The following is a 15,854-nucleotide window of genomic DNA, read 5'->3' on the forward strand; positions in this document are numbered from 1 at the left end:
TTAGTGGTGTTGCAGACTCTGGGGCATTTCAGAACAGGTGTATATATACTGAGATCACTTGACAGATCATGTGATACTTAGATTGCACACAGGTGGACTTTATTTAACTAATTATGTGACTTCTGAAGGTAATTGGTTGCACCAGATCTTATTTAGGGGCTTCATAGGAAAGGGGGTGAATACATATGCACGCACCACTTTTCAATTTTTTAGGATTTTTTGAAAGTAGTTATTTTTTTATTTCACTTCACCAATTTGGACTATTTTGTGTATGTTCATTACATGAAATCCAAATAAAAATCCATTTAAATTACAAGTTGTAATGCAACAAAATTGGAAAAATGCCAAGGGGATGAATACTTTTGCAAAGCACTGTAAATGTCTCTCGCTCCATTAGCTGCAGTCTCTCACACCATAAAACACCGGGAGTCTATCGGAGATGATAACACCACATACCCACCCCAGGAAGGAAGGGAGAGGAAAATCCATGCGCTACATGGGCTAGATTGCAAAAAGAAAATAACAAAATAAATGAATATCATTCCACAAATTGTCTCTATGTTTTTCAACGTGTTTTGTTTTGGCACATTAGATCAGAGCCGTAAAGTCAGCCAGTCCTGGACCTAGAGGCATCTTTGATACTAAGTGTGTGTGTGGGTGTACATGTGTGTCCATGGAGCTCAAAGTTTGCTGTTCTTCTGAAACTGTGAGACCAAGCCCAGCACCTGCTCTGTAACTGTGATGACTTTATTGTGCATGTAGGCAGCGCTGTTGGACGTGGTCTCCTGCAGGAAGTATCTGTAGTTCACCATGATGCCACAGGAGTTGGCCACTCCCCGGGGGCTGGTGTCTGCATGCCAGTTCAGCCTCCACATGGTGGCACCGTTCTGCAGGTGGAAGTTGGCCACAGGGTTCAGGGTATAGCCGCGCCGCTTCTCTCCGTAGAGGTACCAGGCACAGAGGCGCATCAGGGCGGGCTCCAGGACGTGGACCAGGCGTTCAGAGCGGGTCCACTCGCCAGTGCTGATCAGTTTACGCAGGGCATCCAGGGCGTTGGTATCGGGGGCTGTGTTTGTGATGTCTGCCACCTCCCTCCACTCACAGTCAGTTAGCAGCTCCATGCGGCCCTCCTTCCGGTGCTGGCTGAGCAGGCCCTGTAACCAGGCGGAGAAGCCCGGGATGGGAGACAGGCTGGAGAACTGGGACATGTGGGGGAACTCACTCTGCAAAAAGATAGACAGAGAGGATAGACAGCCTCAGTCTAAAACAACTTTGTCTACACCAGTTAATGAATAATACCAAAGAGGTATTACAGAGAGAAAAGTACATGAAAAAGGTGTGAAAAAGTAACATTAAGGAAAGGGTTAGATAATATATGTTCAATAATAAATTGTCATCCTGTCAAATTTAAATTTTCTGGACCTGTCCAAGGGAATGCACTTTCCAAACACTTGATAATGAACCCAGTATGTAATACCCTAGTGTCTTTTGGAGGAGCTGAACTCATTGAACTGCCTATCAGATACAAACGGCTTTGTTTCCCACTGCAACACACAGCAACAGCACCAATCAACTCCATCTCCACATATATGCCATTGGGATTGATAGAGATGGATGACGCCCTCATTCTCTTTCTCTACCCTGCCCTCCCTTTCTCCCTCACTTTTAATACCTTCCAAGCTCTTGACTCTGGTCCCTAGTGCCTCTCTGCCATCATCATACACTGCCTGCCTGCCGCCTAGGTTGCACTCTCTCCCCCTTTTCTTTCACTTCTTCACAAGTTTTCTTTCTTGCCCTCTCTCGCTTCTATTACCTGCCCTCTCTCCCCCTCTCATGTTGGATCTTTCTTGTCTAGGCTGATAAGGTACAGAGCTGTGTGGTGTGTTGATTCACAGGAGGCAGCAGAGGAGGCAAAGTGTGTCAGACAACCCCTGGAGGCAGATGTTGGAGTGAGCCTTTCCTTCTACCTCTCCCTCTCTCTCCCTCTTTCTCATTCAATTCCTCTGTACTTCCATCACACGAGTCAGTGGATCTGAGGATAACCATGTCAAGAGGTCACTTTCTATTCATCAGTTCAATTTACTGTAAAGCCTTGGTCAGCAGGCTTAGAGCAGGCATGCAATCCACAGAGAAATAAGTACAGGCCAAATGATAGGGAGACAGAAAAGGCCCTAGAGAGTAATGCTGAAAGACAACGGGATCCTCCTCCCTACTTCCTCAAGCACACTGTGACCTTCTCTTTCCCTCCCCATCATCCATCCATTGTAGTGGTCCCTCAGTGGCTGTAGAGCTGTTCTATTGCCCTTAATATGGGGCATAACACTGCAATGGCACTGCACACAGTCACAATGTCATCTTTCTTTTGTTTTTTGTCCTACTGATATGAGGGGTTATCAGCATGACCTCGGGATAAAGCCAGAACTCATTGGTCACAAGAAAAGGCTTGGTAAAACAAAATTACATTTCTGCTTTAATTCAATATCTGTAGAGTTCAGATGGAATCGGCAAAGTTCAAGCCCTACAAAACAATGTACATCCCTAGAACTTCATAGATCGATTCACCAATGTCAAGAGCTCAGATTGAACAATGGAGAGGCTAGAATACTTAGGCCAGGACTAATGTTATTGAATGTAAACAAGACTACTGTACAATTCAACAAGACACACACTACCTACTCTTATTCTACAAGTCTATACTATGCCAGACTAACAACTACACTCACAGAAAAAAATATCTTCAAAAACAGAGTCCATATTTACTATAAATAAAGATTCCAATAAATAAAGGCTTTCATAATCATTTGCTTTGCATGTCATTATAGCAGGACATAACCATTTCAACCTTTCAGACAAGCCTCCCAGCTATGTAAATCCATCAAGTTGAGTGGATCTTGTTATTCCATTCAATGTTCCAATCATTTAATAACAGCTATAGCTGGAGCACCGTGACATGGAGTGGCTTCCTCTCCTCTCAACATGATTAGGTCTGACAGCTGAAATGTCAATATTCCTCTCTCCATCTTGGCTGAAATGTGGAGAAGAGCATTCAATCCTACCGCAATCCCCTCTTTACCCACAAGCACACACCTAACATGCAGGTGGAAATACAGGATTGTGCGAGTATGTAGTTTAATTCAGCTTGTCCAGGTTAAAAAGAGCATGTCTAAGTTAAAAAGAGCATGTCTAGGTTATATTACAAGAAATGTTTATCTTATCATAATTACCACTCTTCCCACACTGAAATAGCCTCCAGCTTATGTTGAACTACTGTTGTGATTGACTGCCATCTGTTTATTGGCCATGGCCAGAAGTGCTTGGGGTGTCGTGAGTGGTTGTGGTTCTAAGAACTTGGTGGAAGTCTGGAGAGAATGGAATTCATCAGGTGACACTGAAGCGAGGGACTAACAGAGTGTAAAAAACTCTGACCATGGAGATGGCTAATAAATCACGTATTATGACGCAGGGGAGCAGCTGATTGACTCAGGAGACATTCCACAGTGTTCAGATGTGGGGGCCCGTGAGAGGGGCAGTCCGACTTTGCCTGTCATTCTGCTCATAGAAACAGTGGTGTGATGTCATTCTCCACCCACCTGCAGCTCCCGCACCACTCTCTTGATAAGAACGTTCCCCAGCTCCACCCCCTGCAGGCCAGCCTGGGTGGAGGAAATGGAGTAGAACACTGCTGTATTGACCTTGTTCACATCCTCCTCCAAGTCCAGGGTAGCCAACTCTCTCACGATACTCTATGGGACAGGAGAAACAACATTGTTGGAGTCAGATGTACAGTCTATTATCAAATTGTGGTCTCCAGTACTATAAAAAGAGGAATGAATCTACATAAGAGCTAAACCAACGTCTCAATTTCTGCATTCTCTCTCATATTCAATAAACCAGGTATTCCATATAAAACCTCTCACCTGTATGTTATCAGAGATGTCCTCTGTGAGTGCCACATGCAGGACGACCAGTGGTTCCCCTGGCATGGCAGCGTGAGTGAAGGCATAGCAGCGACGGTACGGCCCCACCCTACGTTTTATATCGGTCCAGTTCCTCACAGGGTGGACAGCCTCGTACCTGCCAGGACATACACAGTCAGACATGGGTTTACTGTAGAGCGATAAGTGTGTGTGTGTGTGTGTGTGTGTGTACTACAGGGGCTTCTTACTGGCTGATCTTCTGCAGTATCTCGCAGGGGGACTGCCAGGTGATCCTCTCCAGACGTAGGAGACCCACAGAGAACCACTCCGACAGCAGACTCTTCAGAGTGCCATTCAGGTCCTGCAGCATCAGAACCCAGAGGTAAAGCTCCTGTGTGCTCTGGCCAGTTAGTCATGAGAGAGACTAATCCGAACCAAATACAGGATGTAGCTGCTACAGTGTGGCTGTCACAAACAACCTATTTCTATTTACCTATTAACAAAAACATTTGCTTACTGATTAAAGTGATCATTTAAAGCATATTAGTGCCTCAGAGCCTCACACTCCCAGTCCCAGCACCTAATGCCATCCAAATGGTTTTAGCACACTGAAAACAAGCTGCCATAGTGCTTACAGGTGTTATTTTTTTCTCAATCTGTAACTAGTGTCAGCTTAATAACACTGTGAACAACTCAATCAGCTCACTTAAGTATAATTCATGACTGAGTGTCATCACACTATCTAGTGACTGACAGCAGCGTTAATAACATTCAGCCTAGCTTCCCTCACAGGCTGGTATCAAAGGCATGGCTGTCACATAATCCTGTAGTTCCATGATCACCTACAAGGCCTACTTTTTGTGGGTGTATGTCCTCCTGGGCATTTGTCTGTTTTCATTATATCTGTTGGTAGTGACGATGGCACAGGTGGATCTGGAGCCTACGGTACTGTGTATGGGGAGACATAGGCCTCGCACTTCAATAAACACATTGCCATATGAGCAGGGTATAGTCCTCCTCCAAGGACCTGACTTCATTATAGCAGACAAAGGCTCTCTCAACAAACAAACAGTACACACATACAAATACATACCATTATACCTGCATAAACTCACACTGAGTTAAGGCTAGACGTACTCTATTCTGTCCATCTACAGCAGCACCTGGCAAGTCAACAGCCAAACACTGTACCTGCCAATAATAATGTGCACTAACATAGCCCCCCCAAAAATAAACATTGATAACTATTGGGCCTAAATAGTTTATGCCTATCCCTTCCAAAGCAGCTGAAAGTGCTTGTGAATTCTACACTTAGCAAAAGCAAATGACAAAACTTTGAATTCTGCACCAAACATGAATTATACTGAAAAAAATATAAATGATTTTACTGAGTTACAGTTCATATAAGGAAATCAGTCAATTGAAATGAATTAATATGGGCTCCCGAATGGCGCAGCAGTCCAAGGCTCTGCATCGCAGTGCAAGAGGCGTCCCTACAGTACCTGGTTTGATTCCAGGCTGTATCACGTCCGGCCGTGATTGGGAGTCCCATAGGACGGTGCACAGTTGGCCCAGTGTCGTCCGGGTTTGGCTGGGGTAGGCCATCACTTTAAATAAGAATTTGTTTTTAACTGACTTGCCTAGTTAAATAAAGGTTGAATTAAAAAAATTATAATATTGGTCCTAACCTATGGATTTCACATGACTGGGTAGGGGTGCAGCCATGAGTGGGCCTGGGAAGGTATAGGCCCACCCACTGGGGAGCCAGGCCCAGCCAATCAAAACGAGTTTTTCCCCACAAAAGGGCTTTATTACAGACAGAAATACTCATCAGCTGTCGAGGTGGCAGGTCTCAGACAGTCCCGCAGGTGAAGAAGCCGGATGTGGAGGTCCTGGGCTGGAGTGGTTACACATACAGTAGTCTGCGGTTGTGAGGTCGGTTGGACGTACTGCCAAATTCTCTAAAATGATGTTGGAGGTGGCTTTTGGTAGAGAAATGAACATTTAATTATCTGGCAACAGCGCTGGTGGCCATTGCTCCCTCAAAACTTGAGACATCTGTGGAATTGTGTTGTGTGACAAAACTGCACATTTTAGAGTGACCTTTTATTGTCCCCAACAGGTGCACCTGTTTAATGATCATGCAGTTTAATCAGCTCCTTGATATGCCACACCTGTCAGGTGGATGGATTATTTTGGCAAAGGAGAAATGCTCGCAACAGTGATGTAATCAAATTTGTGCACAAAATTTGAGAGAAAAAAGCTTTTTGTGCATTTGAACAATTTCTGGGATCTTTTATTTCAGCTCATGAAACATGAGACCAACACTTTACATGTTGCATTTTTGTTTGTGTTTTTACGGACAGAGTATATTTTACATTAGTTATCTTGTATTTTGATTATTTTTTTATTTTTTTGTCCCATCCATATTTCCTTATCTAGCTGAATTTCACACTGGAAATACACTCAACTGAATTACTCCCCTGCTCTATGTTCGCTACATACTGTACCTCATTGCGGAGAAGAAATTAACATCCATGGGCGTAGCATAGCTTTTGGACGGAGTTAGGATTTGGGGTAGCCAGGCAACCACATAACCCCCAAGGTCAAAAAGTGATCCAAAACAGCACATTTTAAAAGTGTGTCCGTGTGTGTGTTTGATGACTCACACAAGAAAAAGCCAAACTTAGAATCTGATAACAGGAGCAAATAAATAATTCTGAGATTGATGTTGAACCCTGAAAAAGCTTTAAGATATTATGCTATGTCAACACATACAACCGCAGCTGCCGCCTTTCCTCTGGGTTAAAGAAGCTCCCAATTCTTAGTCACACAAAAGAACAGCAAAACTCAGGGAGAAATATGTATTTCATTGACCTTGCGGCAGATGAAAACCTTTGAAATGGAAGAGTCGAAATAGTCAGGTTTAGTGACATGGAAGTAGAAGGGAGAGCAAGAGAAGAGGCTGAGGAATCAAAGACCTTGAAATTAAACTGGCCTGAATGGCTGTGACAATAATGTGAGCCTTTGAAAAAAAGCTTGAGAGATTCTAATCCTTGAGAGAAAATTACATTTTCTTTCATTGGCGCTGTACCAGTAAAATTTGAAAATTTGTGTTACAGTATATGCCGTTGAGGATATTGATTTGGAATTTGCACCGTTGTTACACAGTCGCTAGTATTGCATGCACAAAGAGAACCATAAGGAAACTGTGATGCATATGAAACAGGAACCAAACCCAAAGTTATTCAGTTGTGCAGTCAAAGTTTCCAAGGTGCAACAGGACAGCTTCCCAGCCCCTACTACACTATGTGCCTTTTGCTCCAGTAGGCCTAGATGACATGTGACAGACTTAGGCTAAAATTCCCTCTGAGAAACCACAACCAATATACTTGTCAAATGTAAGGGGCCACTAAACTGAAGTCACAGCAGAAGTAAATGATGAATCCCAGTTATTTTCCTAATCTCTCACCTCCCAGGTTATTCTGTGCACAGGTAAAGAAGAATGAAAATAGTGAGAGAAAATACAAAATTGATAGACCAACAGCAGGAAACAAGTCTACTATAGAAATGTGAGACACTTCTAAACAACCTTGGTAATTGCAGTCTTGGCAATTCAGAACTTTTATAAGGCCTATTTGATTCTGCTTGACTCGCTGTTTTAATTACTATCATGTTTATGAATACCTCTTTCTTTCCTCCCACAGACACATTGTAGGTGAGAGGCTCTTATTTTACTCTCACCTATTCCATTTTTAAACCCCAATTTTTCCTTTCCCCAAAGTAAGGTATACATTGTGTACAGTACAGCTGTTCTCGCCTACTGCATTGACAGTGCCACCTTTTTTAAAGGAACTCCTGTGGGTGAAATACTGTATGTTATATCTAGCATCATTCTCAAACACAGGTAAAGAGCTGATGCAGCAGAACATAAACAGATAAACAAATCCCTGTGAGCTAACTTATATGTAAAGAGGACGAATATTAACTGCGGGAACATGCTGGTAAAATGAGACAAGCTGAGCAAGCATTTCCCAATTGATGACCAATTAGATTTTAAGCAATTTTCCCATTCAGTGCAAATTTCCTTTCACCTCCATGTCCTACAACATACAAGATGGAGAAAATACAGAACCAATTATATTTTTGAGATGTTTCCACTACTTGGAGTCCACCTGTGGTAAATTCAATTGATTGGACATGATTTGGAAAGGCACCCCTGTCTATATAAGGCCCCTTAGTTGACTGTGCATGTCAGAGCAAAAACCACGCCATGAGCAATTTCTGCAGCATTGTTGGTCCACAAGAACACAGTGGCCTCCATCATTCTTAAATGGAAGAGGTTTGGAACCACCAAGACTCTTCCTAGAGCTGGCCGCCAGGCCAAACTGAGCAATTGGGAGAGAAGGGACTTGGTCAGGGAGGTGACCAAGAACCCGATGGTCACTCTGACAGAGCTCCAGAGTTCAACCATCTCTGCAACACTCCACCAATCAGGCCTTTAAGGTAGAGTGGCCAGAAGCCACTCCTCAGTAAAAGGCACATGACAGACAACATGGAGTTTGCCAAAAGGCACCTAAAGACTCTCAGACCATGAAAAACAAGATTCTCTCGTCTGATGAAACCAAGTTTTAAACTCTTTGGCCTGAATGCCAAGCGTCATGTCTGGAAGAAACCTGGCACCATCCCTACGGTGAAGCAAGGTGGTGGCAGCATCATGCTGTGGGGATGATTTTCAGCGGCAGGGACTGGAAGACTAGTCAGGATCGAGGCAAAGATGAACGGAGCAAAATATAGAGAGATCCTTGATGAAATCCTGCTCCAGTGCGCTCAGGACCTCAGTGCTGCTCGCACCAGTCTATCTCATGGTCAGAACCTGGTAATATCAGGATGTAGGATGGGGCATAAACCTAACAACTTCAATGACTAACTTCTCTGAACGGGGGACAAAGCATCACCAAATTCCATGAGAGTCCATTACATAGGATGAAGAAACAATACTCCGAGCCGCAAGCTCCATACTATTTGTCAGACATAGAGAACTGATACTGTATACTGGTTGTTGGGGTGGGATAGGACTGGGTCTGGGAGGGTCTGTGGGTAGCTTTTGACAATTTATTTTGATTCCTCATGTCTTACTCATTGGTAGAAAAATGTTTGGCACAAATCAGATGATGGGTGCTATATTTATTAAATATTATATGAATCCTATAAATTAAAATGGCTTAAATTCTTAGATCAAATTATATTTCTAACTAAATAACGATGCAGGAATGCTAATCTTATCTGTTTCTAACTACAGAAACAATTTCAGAACAATCTGAGATGGTAGGTGTCATGGCTTGCTGAAATGTCATGGAATGACCTTCATGACACTTTTTTAAAAATAAAACAACCTCAAATGATTTTGAAATGCTTGGCTCAGTCACAGTTTCTTCACTAGGGCAAAAGTGATCAGAGATTAACTGCTCTAGCAGTGAGTTGAAATGGGACACCCATACCAATGTAGGTCAAAGGGGGCTTCCATGTCATACGTTGTCAACACCTTTATTTAGTATAGTACATTAGGCCTGCAACTGATTTGCCTTTGACACACAAGTTTTAAATGCGCTGTACCTACAGTATACATTGGTTACATTGTATAAGGCACCTACATCTGTTTTGTTTCTTGGCATTAAATATAGAAACATGTAATCTATTAGCTTGTTTGTAAACAAATCACGTGTTTTATGTTATTTTCCATTGGAAAAACGTACATTTTCAATAACACTTATCTGGTTATGGCAGTAGAACTGGCTCCATTTAGTGAACATTAGTTTTTGAGCAGGTGCAGTCAGATAATTGTGTTAATCTTTATTGTTTATCTATTTCCCGAAAACTCGGAAGAAATAAAAAGTCGATTCCAATACTGAAATACATATACTGTTGTGTAGAATTCCTGGCTGCACCTGTCAATTATTTCCAAAACGCGCTACGGGAATTGACATTAGCAGGCCACCATAGAATATTGTAAACAGTGGCTTTACCCGAATGTGAGGACTGTCACTTCCTTTAGATGAGATTATTTCAAGCAGATCGGCACGTAGGTCCACCAGGAACTTCACTCCCCCCTCAACCCTGCTTATGTGATTAAGCAACTGTTTATAGCGCGGAGTCAGACTGTATCGTAACCTGTCCTCTACTTGCAATATTGTAGACAAGTCCCTTAACTGAGTGTCGAGCAGCTTGCCTGCTAGCTCTGAAACTCCTTTGTGGTCCACACCAAAATCGTGTGATAGCGTTGCTAGTAATTGTGACTTCTCTTCCTTTTCAAGGCTTCTGTAGAAATGCATAAATTCCACACTGTTCGATTCAGGTGCTGGCGGGGACTTCTCTCTCGTCTCGTATGTAGGTAACGGTACCACAACCCTCGTCAGTATGTCCTCCATGGATCTGACAGTACCAGGTGCCGAGGTAGACCGAGAACACACGCTTCGAAAGTCCAAAGCCTGGAGCCTTAAAGCCGTTACTAAAACACTTCGATGTCGCCAGCAACTCACACCACTGCGCAATGTAGAAATGATGGCCTGGGGTATCATCGCAATCTGTAAATTCTCTCTTTCCAGTTGTAAATAATACCAGAACCACCCGATGCGCAACCTGATCCTTTACGGTATCTTATTAAAGAGACAGTACAACTATCACAGCGAGCCTGAAGGAAGTAACGCCAGTGTTTTTTGTTTTTTCCCCAACCTGTTTTCCCAATGTCACTCTCCCCACCTCAAAATACCTGGTTTAGTTTTTGAATCTACTTTTTATTCCACGTGGTTGTGTGTATGGGAGAACAATTATGTAACAAAAAGAGAAAGCTTGGATTGGAAATGAGTGAATAGGTAGTGAAACGAAAATCCCACTCAGCCAACCAAAAACTAGGTATATGACCCAAAAATACTTCTTTATTAAATAAATATTTAATCCCTCCATTAAAATAATCACTGAGCTTCAAGAGCAACTTTGTTTGCTGATATGATGATAGCTGCATTATTGAGGAATTGTTTACTTGCTATAACTGTGATATGTGGTTGTTTTCTGTAAAATGCTTGCTTACGCCAATCCAGTCGTCAGATCAGTTATAACCTACTTCAAGGGACAGGAAGCTACGACTCGGGAATAATGCGTAAGATTATTAGAATAGGGCCCGTCAGAAAGCAAATAGAAGTGCATATTTAAAATAGATAAAATTATACCATATTATTAATTTAACATATTTATTGCTGTGCTATGAGTGTCCTTGTTTACTTTATGTACTTTCATTCCTCATTATATTCCCCATAATTAACACATATTAGCTGCAGTAAGGCGTATTCGCAGACAGAGAGCGTTGATCGCCAGCTAATTAATTTATTCGGCCAATCAGACTCAATAGCGTTGAACTTGGACTTCTAAAAATCTCGCGCTACTTTCTACAGCCAGAGCGGAGATTTCAGCCATAAACCAAGACATAGCCAGCCAGTTAATTAGCCATTCGTAGCAAAAGTAATCAGTCAAGGCCAAATTTAGCGCACAGGATAAGTGGTAAGCATGTGGAACTAACTGATCGTTGAATTCTCCAGCTAACCACACACCACTAGCTACCGTAGCTAAGCAAATATGGTTTAGTATAATACAGCAGTATGTATGCTAACCCATGTGACCGGGATATTTTGCTCGGGCTAGCAACCCATAGCATCATCACACAATATATTTTGCTGTTCAGAGCTAATCACGTGAAATTTAGAAAATGCACGTATGTAGTTTGTCATTTTTACTGCACTTCCATGCTCGTCAGGTTAGCGCTGCCATCTGAGTTAACAAACCATTCTGTACCAAGCAAATCATTCTGCTAGCAAATGAATGGTCTGTATTACAGTGCTCTGTAGGAGATGGGCGGAGAGAAGAATGTTGGCCAAGCCAAAGGAGGGAAGGCCAAAGCGAAGACACCCAGACAGAGGCTGAGTGATAAGGAAGGAGCCTCGGGTGGAGACTCACCTAGGAAAAGGTGAGTCCAGACAGTGACATACAATATCCTATATTATGTGCAATATCAATCTCAGTAACAAATCTGCATAGGCATCCATGAATTTGTCTTCCTCGCTATCTCTAAGACCCAAGTAGTACATATTGCCCTAGCTAGGCCTAATCTGAAACAAAAGTTCACTGCAACATTCGCTTTTTTCTTTGTTGTATATCTCATTATGTAAACATGGTGTTTGCATGTAGGTAGTCAGTACCTTTTCCCACGCACTGCATCCTAACTTTCTTCATGGCTTCCATACTTCTGAATTACAGTTAACTGAATCAACAATCAACATCTTCCCATTATTATACACATCACAGCTCTGTGGTGTCGACACACAGAATGTTGCAAAAACATTGAGAGAAATTAAGTCTCCAAACAAGCCAGCAATTGTAAATCTAGAAATGCGCTACAATGTGTGTGGGCGCCTGCTTTCATTACCCAGAGTAGGGTACTCCATCTTTATATGAATACATTAATTCTCCTTGATATTGGATGCGTTATATGAGCAAACAAATGAATCCAGAGTCATCTGTCACTGGCATGTGTAATTAATGGGATGAAAGAGAAGAATAGACACCTGTAAGCATGACTGGCAGCAGCCTTCTGTGACAGTCCCTGATGACATTTCATGGCAGACGAGTTAAGTTGGAGGTACCAACTCGGGGAGAGAAATATGACAATCTCTATTTTTCTCCCTGTCTCTCTGTTATGATGGTCTGACAGTACAAAGGCCAACAAGGAAAGAACTGAAGCCACAGCAAAGTCTCAGCGGGCGGAAAAAGTAAAAGTCCAGAAAAAGGCAAGTAACTTTTTCTTAAATCATAGTGTTCGTAGTAGCCTAATTGTTATGGCAGTAGTGCTATCAACAGGAGCAGCTATAGTAGGAGCAACAGCAAGTAGGCCTAAATCACCACCGCTACAGCTTATGTGACTTACATTTTACTACTGGATAGTTTTTCCTGAGAAATTTGACCCCAGGTTACATCTTCCCAGCCTGTGCTGCCAGCGTGTCCCTGTGTGAACCCCATGATAGTTGATTCCAGAAGCTCCCCAAACCAGCTAGATAGAAATGGATTTCCTGATACTGTACTTGGACTGGTGCCCAAGGTCCATTACCCTCACACTGAATCTCTCAACGTAGGGGTTTTCTCATACAGTGCCTTCGGAAAGTATTCAGACCCCTTGACTTTTTCCACGTTTTTTTTAGGTTACAGCCTTATTCTAAAATGGATTAAATATTATTTTTTTCTCATCAATCTACACAATACCCCATACAGACAAAGCAAAAAACAGGTTTTACATTTTTTTAGCATATTTATTAAAAATAAAGAAAAACATACCTTATTTACACAAGTATTCAGACCCTTTGCTATGAGACTCGAATTTGAGCTCAGGTGCATCCTGTTTCCATTGATCATCCTTGAGATCTTTCTACAAGTTGAATGAAGTCCACCTGTGGTAAATTCAAATTGATTGGACATGATTTGGAAAGGCACACACCTTTCTATATTAGGTCCCAAAGTTGACAGTGTATGTCAGAGTAAAAACCAAGCCATGAGGTCAAAGGAATTGTCCGTAGAGCTCAGAGACAGGATTGTGTCGAGGCACCGATCTGGGGAAGGGTACCAAAAAGTGTCTGCCGCATTGAAGGTCCCCAAGAACACAGTGGCCCCCATCATTCTTAAATGGAAGAAGTTTGGAATCACCAAGACTCTTCCTAGAGCTGGCCGCCCTGCCAAACTGAGCAATCGGGGGAGAAGCGCCTTGGTCAAGGAGGTGACCAGAGTTACTCTGTGGAGATGGGAGAACCTTCCAGAAGGACAACCATCTCTGCAGCACTCCACCAATCACGCCTCTATGGTAGTGGCCAGACAGAAGCCACTCCTCAGTAAAAGGCACATGACAGCCCTCTTGGAGTTTGCAAAAAGGCACCTAAAGGACTCTGACCATGAGAAACAAGATTCTCTGGTCTGATGAAACCAAGATTGAACTCTTTGGCCTGAATGCCAAGTCTCACATCTGGATGAAACCTGGTGAAGCATGGCGTTGGCAGCATCATGCTTTGGGGATGTTTTACAGCTGCAGGGACTGGTAGACTAGTCAGGATCAAGGGAAAGATGAACGGAGCAAAGTAGAGAGATCTGTGATGAACACCCCAGTCTGAGGTCCTGAGCAGGTTAAGGTTCACCTTCCAACAGGACAACGACCCTAAACACACAGCCAAGACAATGCAGGAGTGGCTTCGGGACAAGTCTCTGAATGTCATTGAGTGGCCCAGCCAGAGCCCAGACCTGAATCCAATCGAAAATCTCTGGAGAGACCTGAAGATGGCTGTGCAGCGATGCTCCCCATCCAACCTGACAGAGCTTGAGGAACTGCAGAGAAGAATGTGAAAAACTCACCAAATACAGGTATGCTAAGCTTGTAGCGTCATACCCAAGAAGACTCGAGGCTGTAATCGATGCCGACGGTGCTTCAACAAAGTACTGAGTAAAGGGTCTGAATACTTACGTAAATGTGATATTTCAGTTTTATTTTATATGTTTGCAAAAATGTCTAAACCTGTTTTTGCTTTGTCATTATGGGGTATTGTGTGTAGATTGATGACGGAATAAAAACAATTTAATCAATTTTAGAATTAGACTGTAATGTGGAAAAAGTCAAAGGGTCTGAATACTTTCCGAATGCACTGTACATACTACGATTTATTTTTGATTGAATTGCAACGTTATTCACAGGTCCTTTGTAGCCCTATGTTACTTGATATGTGTTAATTTACTTAGTAAATTATTTTGTCCATTATATAGCTTAATTCTGTATTAGGTCAAAATACCACTTTCAGTACCGCTTTGTCCAATATGAATATATATATATATATATATTTATTTATTTATTTAAAAAATCAGGGGAGAAAGGCTCATAATAATGGCCAGAACAGAGTGAGTTTGGTGTATTTGATACCATTCCGCTCCAGTCATTACCATGAACCCGTTCTCCCCAATTGTTGTCCACACCTACTCATTCAAGGGTTTGTCCTTAGTTTTAATTTTTTTCTTCATTGTAGAATAATACTGAAGTCATCAAATCATGAAATAACACATGGAATCATGTAGTAACCAAAAAAGTGTTAAACAAAAAAACATATATTTGAGATTCTTCAAAGTAGCCACCCTTTTGCCTTGATGACAGCTTTGCACAATATTGGCATTCTCTCAACCAGCTTCATGAGGAATGCTTTTCTAACCGTCTTGAAGGAATTCCCACATATGCTGTGCACTTGTTGGCTGCTTTTCCTTTATTCTGCGGTCCAACTCATCCCAAACCATCTCAATTGGGTTGAGGTCAGGTCATCTGATGCAGCACTCAATCACTCTCCTGGTCAAATAGCCCTTACACAGCCTGGAGGTGTGTTTTGGGTTTTTGACCTGTGGAAAAACAAATTATAGTCCCACTGAGCTCAAACCAGATGGGATGGCGTATCGCTGCAGAATGCTGTGGTAGCCATGCTGATTAAGTGTGGCTTGAATTCTAAATAAATCACTGACAGTGTCACCAGCAAAGCACCATCACACCACCACCTTCATGCTTCACAGTGGGAACCATATATGCGGAGATCATCCGCTCACCTACTCTGCGTCTCACACAGACACGGCGGTTGGAACCAAACATCTCAAATTTTGACTTATCAGACCAAAGGACAGATTTCCACCGGTCTGTCCGTTGCTCGTGTCTCTTGGTTTCTTTGCAGAAATTCGACCACGAAGGCCTGATCCACACAGTCTCTTTTGAACAGTTCATGTTGAGATATGTCTGTTACTTGAACTCTGTGAAGCATGTATTTGGGCTGCAATCTGGGGTGCAGTTAACTCTAATGAACTTATTCTCTGCAGCAGAGGTAA

At 42.5% G+C, this 15,854-nt stretch overlaps 2 protein-coding genes across 7 annotated transcripts in view; one reads left to right on the top strand and one right to left on the bottom strand.

Moving 5' to 3' along the window:
* Positions 1–262: 262 nt before the first annotated feature.
* On the bottom strand, positions 263–10,590 carry LOC115196852 (malonyl-CoA decarboxylase, mitochondrial-like). The gene is made up of 5 exons (XM_029757807.1): positions 9,944–10,590; positions 4,166–4,278; positions 3,918–4,074; positions 3,591–3,743; positions 263–1,223 (listed from the first exon to the last, which is right to left on the bottom strand). The coding sequence occupies exons 1-5, from the start codon at positions 10,493–10,495 to the stop codon at positions 681–683; spliced, it is 1,518 nt and encodes a 505-aa protein (XP_029613667.1). The 5' UTR covers positions 10,496–10,590; the 3' UTR covers positions 263–680.
* Positions 9,785–15,854, top strand: part of zgc:173742 (DNA topoisomerase I, mitochondrial) — a 34,555-nt gene continuing 28,485 nt past the window's right edge. The window contains exons 1-4 of one of the 6 annotated variants that reach the window (XM_029757801.1): positions 10,602–10,829; positions 11,015–11,471; positions 11,806–11,934; positions 12,679–12,754. In XM_029757801.1, coding sequence (XP_029613661.1) covers positions 11,819–11,934; positions 12,679–12,754 — 192 coding nt within the window. In that variant the 5' untranslated portion in view covers positions 10,602–10,829; positions 11,015–11,471; positions 11,806–11,818. The other 5 variants (XM_029757802.1, XM_029757803.1, XM_029757806.1 and 2 more) reach the window with 5 other exon arrangements.

The sequence above is a fragment of the Salmo trutta genome, chromosome 7, assembly GCF_901001165.1.
Source record: "Salmo trutta chromosome 7, fSalTru1.1, whole genome shotgun sequence".
Classification (NCBI taxonomy): Eukaryota; Metazoa; Chordata; class Actinopteri; order Salmoniformes; family Salmonidae; genus Salmo; species Salmo trutta.

Bases quoted from the DNA above. Each gene is read 5' to 3' on its own strand.
- LOC115196852 (XM_029757807.1), bottom strand. From the start codon at position 10,495: ATGATACCCCAGGCCATCATTTCTACATTGCGCAGTGGTGTGAGTTGC. The intron at 4,279-9,943 runs GTAAAGCCACTG...CTGATGCTGCAG, and splicing joins GTGACAGTCCTCACATTCGG to GACCTGAATGGCACTCTGAA. The intron at 1,224-3,590 runs GTGGGTGGAGAA...ATCTTTTTGCAG, and splicing joins GAGTGGTGCGGGAGCTGCAG to AGTGAGTTCCCCCACATGTC.